This window comes from Scyliorhinus canicula, chromosome 19 (genome assembly GCF_902713615.1).
Source record: "Scyliorhinus canicula chromosome 19, sScyCan1.1, whole genome shotgun sequence".
NCBI classification, from domain to species: domain Eukaryota; kingdom Metazoa; phylum Chordata; class Chondrichthyes; order Carcharhiniformes; family Scyliorhinidae; genus Scyliorhinus; species Scyliorhinus canicula.
The window spans coordinates 101,006,600-101,023,149 of record NC_052164.1 but is presented as its reverse complement, the minus strand read 5'-3'; the positions used below and the strand labels follow the sequence as shown (position 1 = coordinate 101,023,149).

At 43.9% G+C, this 16,550-nt stretch overlaps 1 protein-coding gene across 1 annotated transcript in view; it reads right to left on the bottom strand.

The window, feature by feature from the left end:
• LOC119953947 (ubiquitin-associated and SH3 domain-containing protein B-like) overlaps positions 1 to 14,649 on the bottom strand; it is a 121,952-nt gene extending 107,303 nt beyond the window's left edge. The window contains exon 1 of the mRNA XM_038778663.1: positions 14,211 to 14,649. Within this exon, the coding sequence (XP_038634591.1) occupies positions 14,211 to 14,338 (128 nt within the window). The 5' untranslated portion in view covers positions 14,339 to 14,649. The remainder of the gene's footprint in view (positions 1 to 14,210) is intronic.
• Between the last annotated feature and the right edge of the window lie 1,901 nt (positions 14,650 to 16,550).

Genomic DNA, 16,550 nt, shown 5'->3' with positions numbered 1-16,550 from the left:
CCACCGTTCCAGTATGTAACCAGGAGAGATGTGGCCACCAGAGGACACATTGCTCTTCTTTTGGTGAATTGTGTATGAAGCAAAGACAAAAAAAGAAAGAAATTGCATTTATATAGCATCGTTCATGACTTCAGGGTGTCCTTACTTCTGAATTATAGACAATGTTGCAACAGAGGAAATACACACAGCAGGTTCCCATGAGCAGCGCTGAATAACAACTGGGTCATCTGTTTTACTGATCTTGGTTGAGGGATAAGTATTGTCCGAAAAACTGAAAACTCCACGATTCAAAATAGTTCCTATGTCCATCCGAGGGGGGGAAAGTCTCACTCAAAGACAGCACACACCTCCGACTGTGTAGCACTCCCTCAGTGTCTGCTTCAATTCTCTGTTAAAGTGTCTGCTAACTTGAACACACAGCCTCCTGGGCCAGGAGGGGAGAATGATACCAACCGAGTTATGGCTGACATGGTTAAAGTGATAGATCGGTGCTGAAAATTGGACCAGTGTCAATGTCCCCCAGATCTGTCAAACACAGGGTAAAATGTAAAAAAAAAAATCTAATTTTTTTTTACAAAGAAAGAATTTCTATTTCTCTGACAAACGGGTCATTGACCCGAAACATTAACTCAGTTTCTCTCTTTCCACAGGCCTGACCAATGTACTCAAAATGTAGTCACGGCTGAGTTTCAAGCTGAAAATATTGTTTAACTTCAACAAGTAGAAATTTCCTCTTGACTACAGACCATGTGGTCAGCACAAGATGGCTCTTTACTGAATCTCTCTTGAAAAAAAGATCTACTGATTAGACACTCGATTGGCTGGGTTGCCTTATTTATTTTCTATCTGGTTTATTTTGGCACTTCTGCTTAAATTCTTTAACAGATATTCCCCAGACGCAGTTTGGAGGGAAAGTTCCCCGCCTACAGCTCGCCGTTAGATGGCCTTCTTTACACTCTTTTTCCCAGAATTTTGTTCCGAGGGTTGGCTCACGGCAAAGAAAATTCTGCGATTCCCACCACAGCGCCCAGCCCTGGGCCACAGTCTCAGCCTCAGAAGAGGTCCCAATGCCACGGCAGTGACATCTTCCATCCGGTGTGGCCACACCGCGGCCGGTTTGATCAAAATCGCCAGCTTAGTTATAATTAGTTTCACCTCCAGCAGGATGGCCACTGAATCACACATATTCCAAACACAGAAACCTCGGCTTTTCAACCCAGCCAGTTTGAGTTAGTCGTCCTAAACCCACATACCCATCCTCATCTCCTTTATAGAAATGCACTTCTCTTGACCCTCTCCAAGAGTTGTCAACTCTCCAGGGTTGCCCTGCAGTCACCAGAAATTAAATAGCAATCTGCTGCGGTGAGATACACCTGGGAGAAAATCAGAGGGAGCTGTCAAATAAAATTGTGTTAACACTTTTGTTTGCTAGTTATAGAGCTATTGGAGAAGTGGAAGAAACACTATCTGATTGACAGTGAAGAATCAGTCAATAGTCTAGTTGTTTGCTCATTGGTCATGAGGACGACAGGACACCACAAATAGGGAGAAGCTGGATGACCAACGATGGGAGCGTCATGGCACATTATCAATCAGCTCTTGCCAACTCAAGCCTTCCTTGTTCAACCTTCGAAGCGTAGATCCATGTTCATCAGCTGGGGTGTTTGGTAGGGTTCTGGTGGGTACACTAGTGGTGACTAATGAGGCCGATCTGCACACACAAGATGGTGCTGTAAATGCGATTGGATATGCGTCTCTGCCATTGATCCATCACAACTGCTTCATGATACTTGTCCTTCCCAAGCCACTGGAGAAGGAAACAAACCCTTCGTTACGCAAACGCATGGTTTTCATCTTCAGTCAAATGATCCATTTCCCTCCATCTCCAATGTGTTTTTTCCCCCCTCAACATTACGACAGTGAACGGAATTCAAAAAGTAGTTGATTAGCTTTAGTTGGTTGTGAAAGGGGACATACTTTAACATCTGATCAGGGGAGAAGTTTTTGAAGAAAATATTGCACTTCCAAAAAAAAAAAGTTCTGTACTGGAGATCAAATCTTCAATTCCTGAAGACTCGAAGATAATCTCAACATGGTACACAATCTAATCTCTTCATTTACCTTTATCCTCTTGTAAATATTTGGGGAGGATTTCTTCATTAAGGACGCAATCGCAAATGTAGTTTGTGTGACGGGCTGACTGGAGTCAGCATGATGCTACCACAGCACGGGGTTAAATCCCTGTGTCTCTGGATAAATATTTGTTCTTTACTGCACACTCTGGGCATTACACACCTGAATCTCGAACACAAAAGGAGAGAGCTATTTGCAGATTATTACAGAGAAACAAAATGCCGTTTCCCCATTTTCAGAAGCTCAGGCTTTTCCTAAAGTAACTTCATGTCAAACAGCAAAACACAAGCTGTTATCACAACCTGTTCCAGCAATTCACACACTGGCATTAAAGGGCCATCCATAATTGCCATCTTTGTTCACAGCAGGAGCTAGTGCACACCCTCGAGAAAAATACTGCCATGTAAAAGATCCCGTGATACTTATTTAAAGGAATTGAGCTCTCCCCCCACCGCCATGTCCTAGGCTAAAATATATCCTTCCACAAATATCACAAAAACAGATGATAGGATTGGATTGTCACGTGTACCGAGGTGCAGTGAAAAGTATTTTTCTGCGAGCAGGTCAAACAGATCATTTAGTACATGAAAATAAAATAAAAAGAAAATACATACTAGGGCAACACAACGTAACTATATAGACACCGGCATCGGGTGAAGCAAACAGGAGTGTAGTATTAATCAGATCAGCTCATAAGATGGGTTGTTCGTGCGTGTTCTCAGACTTTTGTATGTCCTGCCCGATGGAAGAAGTTGGAAGAGTGAGTAAGCCGGGTGGGTGGGAGGGGGTCTTTGATTCTGCTGCCCGCTTTCCCCAGGCAGCGGGAGGTGTAGATGGAGTTAATGGATGGGAGGCAGGTTCGTGTGATGGACTGGGCTGTATTCACGACTCTCTGAAGTTTCTTGCGGTCCTGGGCCAAGCAGTTGCCATGCCAGGCTGTGATGCAGCCAGATCTGGTTATCACAATACTGATTGTGGGAGATTACTGGGTGCAAATAGACGCATAGAAACAAATACTGGGGTAAAGTACTTTGCAAGGTCCCGAGAAATATCTTGAAAGGCGATATATAAATGCAAGTTCTTGATATATTTTTCAAGGGGGTGGGGGGAATGTTGATTGTGATTGGATTTATTGTCACGTGCACCAAGGTACAGTGAAAAGTATTGTTCTGCATACAGTCCAGACAGATTGTTCCATACATGAAAAAACATAGGACATACATAAATACACAATGTCAATACACAGACATCGGGGAAACAGACGGGTGAAACATATGACAGAAAGAAAGAATCTTCCAGAAGACTCATGCATGTTACTAGTATCCCAAAACTTCCATGTTAGCTCCCTGTTGTGTCTCAAATCAACGTGTATTTCCAGGCGGCGTGTCAGGAATTCGGCTGCACAGAGACTGGGAGGAGAGGGGTGGGGGCAGTGGGGAATGGGCTCAGTAAAATCTGCTGCACAATACAAACAGGATGCAGAGCTCAAGAGTCTGCAAGCAGCTCAATAGGTTTCAAGGAAGTTGGATCGGCAATACTGTTCCCGAATTAGCAAGATGGCAGGGGACGGGGTAGAAAACGGAAAACAGTAACCCATTGAGAACACATTTAAATGTCATGATGGCAGCAAAAACCAACAAAAAAAAGGAACAAAATTAATCATTCGAGCCTGCTTCAAACACCTTTTGCAAATTATTATACTGGATTATATGAATGAAAATGAAATGAAATAAAAATGAAATGAATGAAAATCGCTTATTGTCACAAGTCGGCTTCAAATGAAGTTACTGTGAAAAGCCCCTAGTCGCCACATTCCGCCGCCTGTTCGGAGAGAGGCTGGTACGGGAATTGAACCGTGCTGCTGGCCTGCCTTGGTCTGCTTCAAAAGCCAGCGATTTAGCCCAGTGTGCTAAACCAGCTCCATTGAGTATTGAAACTACTCTGAACAATTTACATTATGTAACAGCTTTAATGTAGCAAAAACATCGCAAGGTTCATCACAGCAACAAATTATCCTTTATATTGCACCTTTAATTTAGTGAAACGTCACAAGGGGCTTCACAAGGGGCTGGTTTAGCTCACTGGGCTAAATCGCTGGCTTTTAAAGCAGACCAAGCAGGCCAGCAGCACGGTTCGATTCCCGTACCAGCCTCCCCAGACAGGCGCCGGAATGTGGCGACTAGGGGCTTTTCATAGTAACTTCATTGAAGTCTACTCGTGACAATAAGCGATTTTCATTTCATTTCATTTCCATTTTCATTTCATTTCACAGGCACATTCCAGAACAAGGTCTCCGGCTGCCTTTCCTCAGCAAATCTCCAAGTGGCCATTCTTCACGTGCGAGCTGAATTTGAGAGTTTGTAGGGGCAGTACCACCTAGTCAAGCCTGAAATCAGTCCCTCTCCCACACACATGGAAAATAATAGAAAAACTTGTATTTATATCACACCTTTAACGTAGTCAAATGTCCCGAGGTGTTTCACGGTTTCATGCTTTGAGTAATTAATGCAAATGTGTCAAAGGCTGCATTTAGATGGTCAACCAAACACTTAGTCGAAGTAGGTTGGTACTAATGAGTGGATGAAACCATCTCCTAGTGGGTACGAATCCACCGAACAATGCATACAAGTCACCATAAAATCAACTGTAGCCAACAAAATGCATGTAAAATGTTACACTAGCCTCGATGGGGAGGGTAGAGGGACGGCGGGTGTGTCCAGTTCAGGCATGAAGATATTACAAATTGCAACAATTTATTCTTTAAGAGTAGACACAAAAGATTAAGGTGACCACAACACACCATGTTCTTTGGCATTTTGAGCTGTTAAGACAGTAGAGTCTGCAGCCAACCCCTGATCAAATATGGACCGAGCGAAGGAACCTCACAGCCACGTGAGATTCACACATCTCATTGTTTAAGAACGGACCAAAATCTACAGAGGTTTGCGGTGGAGCCCCTACGACACAAAGGACCTGGATATCTCAAAGTGAGAAAGGCTACAAACATGAGGGTGTGCGTCAGCCCAACCCACAGCCTTTAGACTCGTCACAGGTCACACGTTACGACAGCCATGTTGTTTACCTGGTGTTCTTAAAAAACAGCAGCAGGAGCTATTCTGGTCGGGAAACATGACAAGAGACACCATCAGAAACCATCAACTGTAAAGACATCAAACCCAGCTGCAAGAAAACATGCTGCCAAGGGAAAGTGGGAGAAAGATTTTCCCCTAAACTGTCCCATCCTCATGTTCACCTGACAGCTGACCTTCTGGCAATTCAACTACAAGAGGTCTCATGACTTACTTGGAATTTCTGCTTTACAAGACCTCCACTCCAGCCAAAGCATCAATTCATCTAAGACACTACAGGCCTGTTATGAAAGTGGCTGAAATAATGACTACTGGTAATCATACTGCTTTTTCCCATCTTTCATCTGTATCTATTTTTTTATATGCACGATTGTGCGAGACATCACATCCAACCTGCGGGGCAAATATATGAAAATAACTTTATCTTTTAATTCACCAAAAAAAAACAGCTTTCTGCTGGAAACATTTAAATTGGGACAAATCGCTCCATGGGTAGGAAAACACAATAACCTCACACCAAAACATTTTGATCACATACAACAATAAAAGACGAGCTTTTTCTGTGGCAATGATGACCGAGCATATTCCTTTGCTCCTGCCCATATTATACCTAATCTGGAAGTGAACATTTGCAATCACAGCAAATTGAAAAATCAAACAGATTCTTAATCAGGCAATTGATGATGCCAGACTATCAGTTAAACCGCCTTTTAAACCCATCTTCAATTATTTAAATAATATATGAAAATATTCAAAAGAAATGAAAAACTAACAATTTAAGAAAAAAAAACACAACACTTTTTCGCCGGGTTTTGCTGACAGCAGCATCATAGGCAGTCCTCTGGATTAGCAACTCCATTTGCAGCATGCAGCCTCCTTATTCTCTATTTACGGCATGAATTTATAAAAATGAAATCTTTTTCTTAACAAAAAAGTGATTTGTCTCGCTCCTGCTTTGTCTGCAGGAGAGATTTCTGCAGCTGTACTTAAATATTACCCAATGAATTGTTTAACTTCAGAGTGTATTTGCTCAACTCTCCTCCAGATTTGAATAATGTGGTCCTTAAAAAAAACATGTTTTATTTGTAAAAATATTCACATAAACAATCGATTCAGCTTTGCCTGTGGGTGGTAATCCCTCAGTCTGTTCTTACTTGCAAGCATCTTCCTAATAAATAGTTTCTCTATCTGCTTTCTTGGCCTTTTATTCTTTACATTTCCCTTCCTCTTCAGTTTTTACTCGTTCTGAAGGCAAAATTAGCCTAATTTCAAGAAACCTGCAATGATCGGCACATGTCTAAAGCAAATGATGGAAGATTTATTTGACGTATTACTTTAACAATCTACAAGACCAGTATTTCTATAGAGCCACTCATGACATTTCAAATCATTTTGCAGCCAATAGAGTATTAAGAAACACAGCAGCCAATTCACACAGTGAGCTCCCACTAACAACAATGTAATCTGGTCAAATCTTTAAAATGGTACCATGGGGTCATTTGCAGCCAGGACCTTTGTTTAACATCACATCTAAAAAACCGCACCCCATCCACTGCAGCATTCTTACAGTAGGGCACCATGCAAACACCAAATGTCCACGTTGCACACATGCACACAGCAAATGTCCACGTTGCCAAAGTAACAATGATATTCAATTACTGTACATTAAACAAATGATAATGTGCAGTCGGTTGCTGAGAAACACAAGTTAATGCTGCAGTTAAGAAACTTTCACCTTCCTCGCCAAATGAAAATGGTGTTGACAGTTAAAGGTAGTTCACATGGAAGGCAAGTGGAGATCCAAATCAACTGCAGCAAATTCTTCAAACACACAGGCCTGGGCGGCTCCGTGGCGCAGTGGTTACCACTGATGCCTCACAGCGCCGAGGGCCTGGGTTCGATCCTGGCCCCAGGTCACTGACCGTGTGGAGTTTGCACATTCTCCCCGTGTCTGCGTGGGTATCACCCCCACAACCCAAAGATGTGCAGGGTAGGTGAATTGGCCACGCTAAATTGCCCCTTAACTGAAAAATAAAAAGAATTGGGTACATTAAATTGTTTTTTAAAAACACACAGCCCTCTCACTCAGCTGTTTTGAAGGTCACCATTTTAGATGGCTACTCGGCATCAGAATCATGTCTGAATTTGACAGTTATCCGAATACAAAATGTTAATGTATCTTTACTCATTACAACTAGAACATGCACTTTCATAATGCCTTTAACATACTAAAATGTCCTAAGGTGCTCCACATCAGAATTATCAGACAGCGCCAGGCAGCTGAAGGTTTGGTTGCCAATGGGGGCGTGACAATAGCTGGGGATGTGCAAGAGGCCAGAATTGGAACAATGCAGAGATCCCAGAGGATTGTAGGAGGTTAGATATAGGGCATGGAAAATAAGGATAATAATTTTAAAATTACAGATACTCAATAAGCCTTTTATATTTCAGAATGTAAAACAATTTATTCTTCACTGCAACAGTGAAGCATCAGTTTGAGACATTTAAATCCAAAACATGCATTTCCAATTCTTCCCAAATATCTTTCCTTCAACATGCTGAAACTTCCTATCCAGGAGCCAAGACATGATTGTTACCATGGAAGTTTGTATTATATATTGTGTTAAATAACAGATTCCAAAAAGGTAGCATATTCAATCGAATCTATTATCCTATATATTATCATAGTTACCCGTTATTTAACTATATCCTTGTTTTATAGGACGACAATTCAATTTGTAAAGAAGCGGCAGTGGTTCAACACAAACTCTTCATTTAAAAAGGTGATTTTTTTTCGATTAAACAAATATTTTTCAATCCTGTTGTTTGGCGGCTGGGAAGTCACTGATGTCAGAGCAATGGAAACAGGATTTCAAGCATTCAGGGACCGCCACAGCGTCATACCACTGTGTACCGCTTCTAAACTGTACCCCTCGCTTTGAACAACTTCCTCACAAGCTTTCACACAGACCGCTACCCCCACCCCTCTAACAATTACAAACACAATTGTTATTCTCTGTTGCTCAGGGGTAGGCAGTATGTGAAAGAACCAGTTTGAGAGAGCAGGAAGGCCAAACATTCTATATGTGGAATGTTGGTCAGCTGAACAGTCTTTAAGAGCCTCAATAATGAGCAGAAAAAACAACATCAGTGATTGATTCAATGGCAACAACTGGGATTTCGAATGCAAGTAGTTACAGATAGCGGAGAGGAGACACTGAAATCTGAGAACGGGCGGATTTCACACAGCCGCTTGAGACTATTCCACCATTTGAGGAGATTGTTACTGATCGATGACCTTTAACTCCAATAACCACCTTGGTTCCATATCCCCTCACACCAATCAGCTGTTCAAATTGTTCCTCCAATCAATTAAATTGTATCTGATATTTGCATTCCTAACCAATAAAACAAACTGATCAATTTCAGTCTGAACATAGAATCCCTACAGTGCAGGAGTCTATTCAGCCTATTGAATATGCACCAACCCCTCGAATCCCTACAGTGCAGAAGGGGTCTATTCAGCCCATCGAATCTGCACCTACCCTTCAAAAGAGCACACCACCCATGTTCACCCCGTCCTATGCCTGGACACTAAAGGGGCAATTTAGCATGGCCAATCCACCTAACCCGTACATTTTGGACTGTGGGAGGAAACCGGAGCACCCGGAGGAAACCCACGCAGACACAGGGAAAAAGTGCAAACTCCGCACAGACAGATAGTGCTGTGAGGCAGGAGGCAACAGTGTTAACCACTGTGCCACCACGTCAACTGACCCAACATCCTCACTGTTAGGGGGATATCGGGGCTTCCCAGAACTCGCATGTAAAAGATTGCTACCCGATTTCACTTCCAACAGGACGAGCTCCAATGTAAGATCATGCTCCCATGCCCTGGACTGCCCTACCACAGGAAAGAGTTTCTATGTACCTCCCTGACTCATTCTCAATCATGTTGAATGTTGCAATTAGATCACTCTGCAATCTTCTAAACCAAGGGCTGAATGGTGTCGCAGTGGTTAGCACTGGGACTACAGTGCTGAAGATCCGGATTTGAATCCCAGCCCTGGGTCACTGTCCGTGTGCAGTACCATTCTGGTGAGCCTGTTGCTCCCGTTCCCGGGCCAGCCTATCCTTCCCAGGACAGAGCAAAGTATTCGGTCAGGCCAAGACTCCACACAGCAGCAAGTGGCGTTTCCTACAGCCCTCACGGAGATGAAAGCCTACAGTCCAATCTTTTTTTTTTTAAAACATAAATTTAGAGCACCCAATTCATTTTTTTTTCAATTAAGGGGCAATTTAATGTGGCCAATCCATCTACCCTGCACATCTTTGGGTTGTGGGGGTGAAACCCACGCAGACACAGGGAGAATGTGCAAACTGCACACGGACAGTGACCCAGGGCCGGGATCGAACCTGGGACCTCAGTGCCGTGAGACAGGAGTGCTAACCCACTGCGCCACCATGCTGCCCTCACAGTCCAATCTTTCAGATTGCTGTTTTATTCAAGGTACTGATGAATGCCATTAACGTCAGACCTTAAGATGCGGAACAGGACGGAGGATTGTAAACAAAGACAAAATAACAAATTTACATCAGGGGGGGGGGGGGGGGGGGGTGTTCCCTCATTTCCCTCGAGTAAAGATTCAAAATATCAAACTATATTTCACACACCAGTTGTATAAAACATAGGAGAAAGGCCATACTGTCTAATGAGTCTGATAAATCAGCTGTTCATTTATATTATTCAGATTTATTCCAGGATTTGCAGTTCTCCCTCTTTTTCTCCAAAATCACCACTGGTATTGTTTGTGCTGGTTAACTTATCAGGTTGGTTTTTATTTGTTTTCGGCCCTGCACATTGTTGATGTCTGATGCAATTCACGTTGAAAGATTCCGGGAGAGCTGATATTTCTTTGCTGCAATTAATCCGCAATCGAATGCCAGAAAGTTCTATTGCTGCCGCATGTATTAAGAATATTAATGCTTTCATGAAGATACGTCAATGGTGTCACTGGCATGTCAGTGGTTCTATGAAATGCACACCACTTGATTCACAAAAAAAAACATACAGCAGTACACAGTTATAAATTTTACCCCACTAACCTTGGCTTGCATGGTGGCTAACATTTTGAGCTGGATAGTGCTTTGGGTGGGGCAGGAGATATGATCACCGTCAGTAGTTTAAAATGATATGTTAACAATATCGCAGAAGGAGAGGATGGATTTAAGTGCAATCTTTCCGAAAGGGCTTTGGTGCCGGTACGTTAAGATCACTTAGAGGTAAAAAGGACTCCCCTTTTTAGAGCGTTTGCGATGACCCCAGAACATTCCAAAGTGCTTTACAGCCGATTAAATATTTTGTGGCCATTGTAACGTGGGAACAACTGCTGCCAATTTGTACGCAGCAAGTTCGCTGGGGAAAAGAAGCGTAAAATATGATCAAATCATCTGATTTTAAATGATGTCGGTTGAAAGATAAATATCGGGCAGGCAACCAGGGAAAACTGCCCTGCTCTTATAATGCTGGGGGATCTTTGAGATTCCCCGAGGTAGTAGATAGGACCTGGTTGAAAGTTGCATCCGAAAGACGGCCTCTCTTTTTTTTCCTCTTTATAAATTTAGAGTACCCAATTGTTTTTTTTCCCCCAATTAAGGGGCAATTTAATGTGGCCAGTCAACCAAACCCGCACATCCTTTTGGGTTGTGGGTGAGACCCACGCAGACAGGGGGAGAATGTGCAAACTCCGCACAGACAGTGGCCTGGGGCCGGGATTGAACCTGGGCCCTCGGCACTGTGAGGCAGCAGTGCAAACCACTGTGTTACCGTGCTGCCCAAGACGGCCTCTCCAACAGTGTAGCCCTCCAGATTAGCACAGTGGTAACAAGGGAATAAATCTTTTTTTCTTTATCATAGGATGCTTACAACACAACGAGGGACCTCTTTCGGGACTTGCGGGAGGAAATCGGAGCACCCGGAGAAAACCCACGCAGACACGGGCGGAATGTACACCGCACATACAGTGACCCAAGCCGGGAATCGAACCCAGGTCCCTGGCGCTGTGAAGCAACAGTGCTAACCACTGTGCTACATTGCCACCCATTAGATTTAATCTACCACATATCCCCCGAGTCCACCAGCCTGTCGACAACCTCCTGAAGTTGATCAACATCCTACCAAGTTTTGTATTGTCAGCAAATTCTGAAACTGTGCTCTTTACAACCAAAGCAAATTTTGAAATGGTGCCCTTTTAGACCAAAGGCTATGTTATTAACATTGATAAAGAATAGCAGCGGTCCGAATACAGTCCCCTGGGGAACCCCACTATATCCCATCATCTGTCCGGAAAACCAACATTCACCAGTGCTCCATGTTTCATGTCACTCAACAAACTTTATATGCATACGGGCATTGTATTCAATATGCTTCAAACGTGCATACGGGCATTGTATTCAATATGCTTCAACCGTGCTTACAATCCAATTCTGTGACACTTTATTAAATGCCATTTGGAAGTCTATGTAGATCGCATCAACTAGATTACCCTCATCAGCCCTTTCCGTTACCTCAACAAAAATAACTGAATCAAGTTAGTTAAGCAAAATGTTCCATTGCTCCCAGTGTCTACCTGATCGAGATCAGGGACTCATTGCATGGCGACAATAAACTTCACACTGGAACATGTCTAATTAGAGCGAGGAATCAGTTCAGCACTGGGTCAAAAAGGTACAACCCAAGTCCATCGGGCTTCAGGGAAGAAGCTTCACATCTCCTGTCAAGATGGAGGATACAGCAGTGGACAAAATGATTAACCAAGCATACCCACATTGTCCCGGGATAAATAAATCAGGAATAGTTGACGAGCATATAACAGGCAAAAAATATTTCCTATGAGAACAGTAAAGATGCTGTTTTTAAAAAATGATTCAATAGCTGTGAAATGGTGACATCCAGAAGTCATGCAAGGTGTTATATAAATAGAATCATAAAATTTACAGTGCAGAAGGAGGCCATTTGGCCCATCGAGTCTGCACCAGCTCTTTGAAAGAGCACCTACCCAAACCCACACCTCCATCCTATCCCCATAGCCCAGTAACCCCACCCAACACTAAGGGCAATTTTGGACACCAAGGACAATTTATCATGGCCAATCCACCTAACCTGCACATCTTTGGACTGTGGGAGGAAACCGGAGCACCCGGAGGAAACCCACGCGGACACGGGGAGAACGTGCAGACTCCACACAGACAGTGAACCAAGCCGGGAATCGAACCTGGGACCCTGGAGCTGTGAAGCAATTGTGCTAACCACTATGCTACCGTGCTGCCCTTTCTCAGTCACAGGGAAGGACATTAGATTTAGTTTTTTTTAATAAATAACTGATTGCAAACACAGAATGCAAACTCTGACCCTGGTAACTGACATTGCAGGACAGAAGCAGAATTTGGCTTCATAGAATCTTACACCATGGCAGGAGACCTTTCGGCCCATTAAGCCTGCGTTATCTCTTAAAGGGCTATCCAATCATTCCTACTGCTCTGTAGTCCCCCTTTTAATTATTTATCCAATTCCCTTTTTGAAAGTTTTTACTGAAATGTGCCCTCATCGCCCTTTCCGGCAGCCTTCCAGATCACAACTCGCTGTGTAAAAAAATGTGTTTCCTCATCTCCTCTCGGCTTCTTTTGCCGAAAGATCTTAACTCTCTGGCTGCTTTTGCTGAGCGTACCGCCAGTGGATTTCAAACATCTTTTAATGACTCCATCAAACCCCTTGTTGGCTGCACCGAATTTAGGGTCAAGGTTACAATTGAGCAAAAAGGGTTGTCCATTTTGAAGACCATTAGAAAAAAGGGGGGGGGGGGGGGGGAGTAGATAGACTCTGCAAGCAGAGTTTAAACAATGTACAAATATCTTGCAATTTGTTGTTGGAAGTATTGCTGGGAGATGTCACAGTTGGTCTCTTAGCCATCAAAAAAAAGTCAAGTGGTCAGGGTTATGGAGCCAAAATGTTTTTTCTTAGAAAATCCTGGATATTTGCCGCATTCGCCTTTTTAAAAGCGGGGGTGGAAAGAGAGAAGTCGGTTTCCATTCGTGTTTTTGGTCAGCAGGACAATGCCCTGGGATATTGGGCCGGCTACAGGCAGCTCGTTGGGGTAAAAGAACTGAAAATTTTGGAAAATACTCAGCAGGTCGCGAAAGGTCGTCGAACTGAAACATTAACTATTTCTTTCCGCACACAAACCTGCTGAGGTTTTCCCAGCATTTTTATTCAGTTTTACAGCATCCAGCGGTATTTTTTTTTTTTTTGCTTTTTCCAGTGCTCCAGGCAAAATTCCCGTATTAGGGGAAAAAAAACACCAGCATTCTGGAAAAAAAATGGGAGGAGAGGAGATGAATGAAACAGACACACGTCTGCCTTGTCTCTCTCTCTCCCCCCATTGAAACTGACGCACTGGTGAAATTCACACAGCCTCCCGGGGGCTGGATACTGTTCCGCTTCTTAAACCGGGCTCCGGGTGAACGGCACTAAAACTGCAACGTAATCCCTTCATCCATCTCCAAAAAAACACTCTCTCACCTTTCTGAGTGCAGGCCCTAGATTTCACTGTTATTATAATTGTGTGTATGTGGTGGGGGGGGGGGGGGGGGTTTAGGAAGGGGCCCGTTTAAATTCTCAAGTTATTTTAAAATTCCAAAGATGAAGGGGATTTAATGGGACCATGAAATGTCCACACCACCCCCCCCCCCCCTCCCACTGGGCGTTTTCAGTGCATTCCGCATTTTGAACATGTCTCAAAATAGGCCATGTGATAACTGCCTTCCCAACAATGTAACAAGATACGTGCAACAGAGAGAAACGTTACATCAAATGGAAACACTGTATCAGAGCAGCGCCATTTGGACACAGTAACAACGGAGCTTTTTTTAAAAAAATGAAACAAAGAAACAGGAGAGGGAAATACATGCACATGAACTCATTCAACTTACGCCCGGGCTTTAGGGAACCCCATTGATAAGAAGACCTCCAGAGTTGATCCATGTTTCACGGTCCCAGGTCGATTCTGCCGATTCTTTCTGGGGACAACTTTGGTGTAAAGCTCTTCTTTAGTAGCCATGCTGTGTGAAATTTAAAATGCCATTTCAGGGAGAGAGAGAGAGAGAGGCGAGAGGGGAGAGAAACAGTCCTCGCATCTACAGCATTGCAGAGAAGGAGAGAGTCTTTCACACAAGAACCCGAGAGCGTAAAGGATCCACTTCCTGGTACATATACAGGGGTCTAAAGTCACCCAGGCGACATTCACTAAAACCACACGTCGATCGGAAGTCTAACTATCACCTCCTTAAAACATTACTCAAGAGCTCGCGTGAAGGAGAGAGAGAGGAAACATTTCTAACTGCTACTGTATCATTCGGCTCTGTAAATGACTAATTTATGAATGGGTTGGGGAATAGTATAATCAGCCTCCCGCCCCCTCCCTTATATGGAGCTCCCAACTCACGCTGCCAGACCTGGAATTACTTCTTCAGGAAAAGTTCAGGGACATTAATTAATCATCAGTCCAACGCAGCTAATAATTCATGAGCTGATTATATTTTTCTATTAAATATTTCCAGACCTTTAGATTCAAAATTCTGGGCGGGTTTAACAAGAGTGTGATTCTGTGTAATAACAGTGTTTATATATATATATATATATATCATTCCGTGTATTCGAGACTGAGCTGGCCGAAGCCGCTTAAAAATGAGGGTTTGTGAAATGTCCTGCTCTGGACTAAAATCTAGCACTGAGGGAGGCCTGCTCTACCCTCTCTAGTGGATGTGATCCCGTGACACTTTCTGAAAACGAGCTCGGGCGATGCCTCTGATGTCCTGGCCTGGCCCTTAACTATCTGTTAACAACACCTACAAACAATTCTTGCTATGTGCAACATAGTAGCCATGATGTGGAGATAACCTGGTGTTGTAAGACTTCTTACTTGGGCAACATGGCATCAGCCTTTCCCACATCGCTCCAGTCACAGCATTATGTCGGTGCTTACACTTTGATTCTTTATGGGGTGTGGTGTCCCTGGCTAGGCCCAACATTTATTGCCCATCCCACACTGCCTTTGAGAAGGTGGTGGAAGCTACACCTACAGTGCTGTAAGGGAGGGAGAGAGTTGAGGATTTTGATTCAACAGCTTCACAGCTCCAGGGTCCCAGGCTTGGGTCACTGTGGTAAATACCACTAGTAACACATTGCATGTATTACGGTACTGCCCATGTATTACAGGTACCACAGTAAATCCCAGCCTGCTGGCCCCTCCCAGCAGGAGGCGTATAAAAGTGTATGCTCTCCTGCGCTGCTCCCATTCTGGTTCCAGCTGCAGGAGGCACAATAAAGTCTCGATTGTTTCACCATTCTGGTCTTGTGGTAATTGACGGTACATCAATCACTGTCTGTGGGGAATCTGCACGTTCTCCCCGTGTCTGCGTGGGTTTCCTCCGGGTGCTCCGGTTTCCTCCCACAAGTCCCGAAAGACTTGCTGTTAGGTGAATTGGACATTCTGAATTCTCCCTCTGTGTACCCAAACAGGCGCCGGAATGTGGCGACTAGGGGATTATCACAGTAAATTCATTGCTGTGTTAATGTGAGCCTACTTGTGACAATAATAAAGATTATTAAAGTAACAACAATTAGTTCCAAATCAGGATGGTGTCTGACATGGAGAGAAACTTGCAACTTGTGGTGTTTCCATACATTTGCTACCCTTGCCATTGGTGGTAGAGGTCACAGGTTTGGAAGATGCTATTGAAGGAGCCTTGGTGAGTTGCTGCTGTGCGTTTTGTAGATGGTGCACACAGCTGCTACCATGTGTTGGTAGTTAAGAGAAAACATAGAACATATAGTGCAGAAGGAGGCCACTTGGCCCATCAGGTCTGCACCAACCCACTTATCCCTACAACCCAACAACCCTCCCCCCCCCCCCCCCCCCATACCCTCTTTTGGTCACTAAGGGCAATTTACCATGGCAAATCCACCTAACCTACACGTCTTTGGACTGTGGGAGGAAACCGGAGCACCCGGAGGAAACCCACGCAGACACGGGGAGAATGTGCAGACTCTGCACAGACAGTGACCCACCGGGGAATCAAACCTGGGACCCTGGCGCTGTGAAGCCATTTGTGCTACCGTGCTGCCCCTCTTGTAGCCAGAGTATTTATATGGCTAGTCCAGTTTAGTTACTGGTCAACAGTAACATCTAGGATGTTGATAATGGAGCATTCAGTGATGGCAATGCCATTGAAAGTCAAAGGACGATGGTTAGAGATGGTCATTGCCTGCAA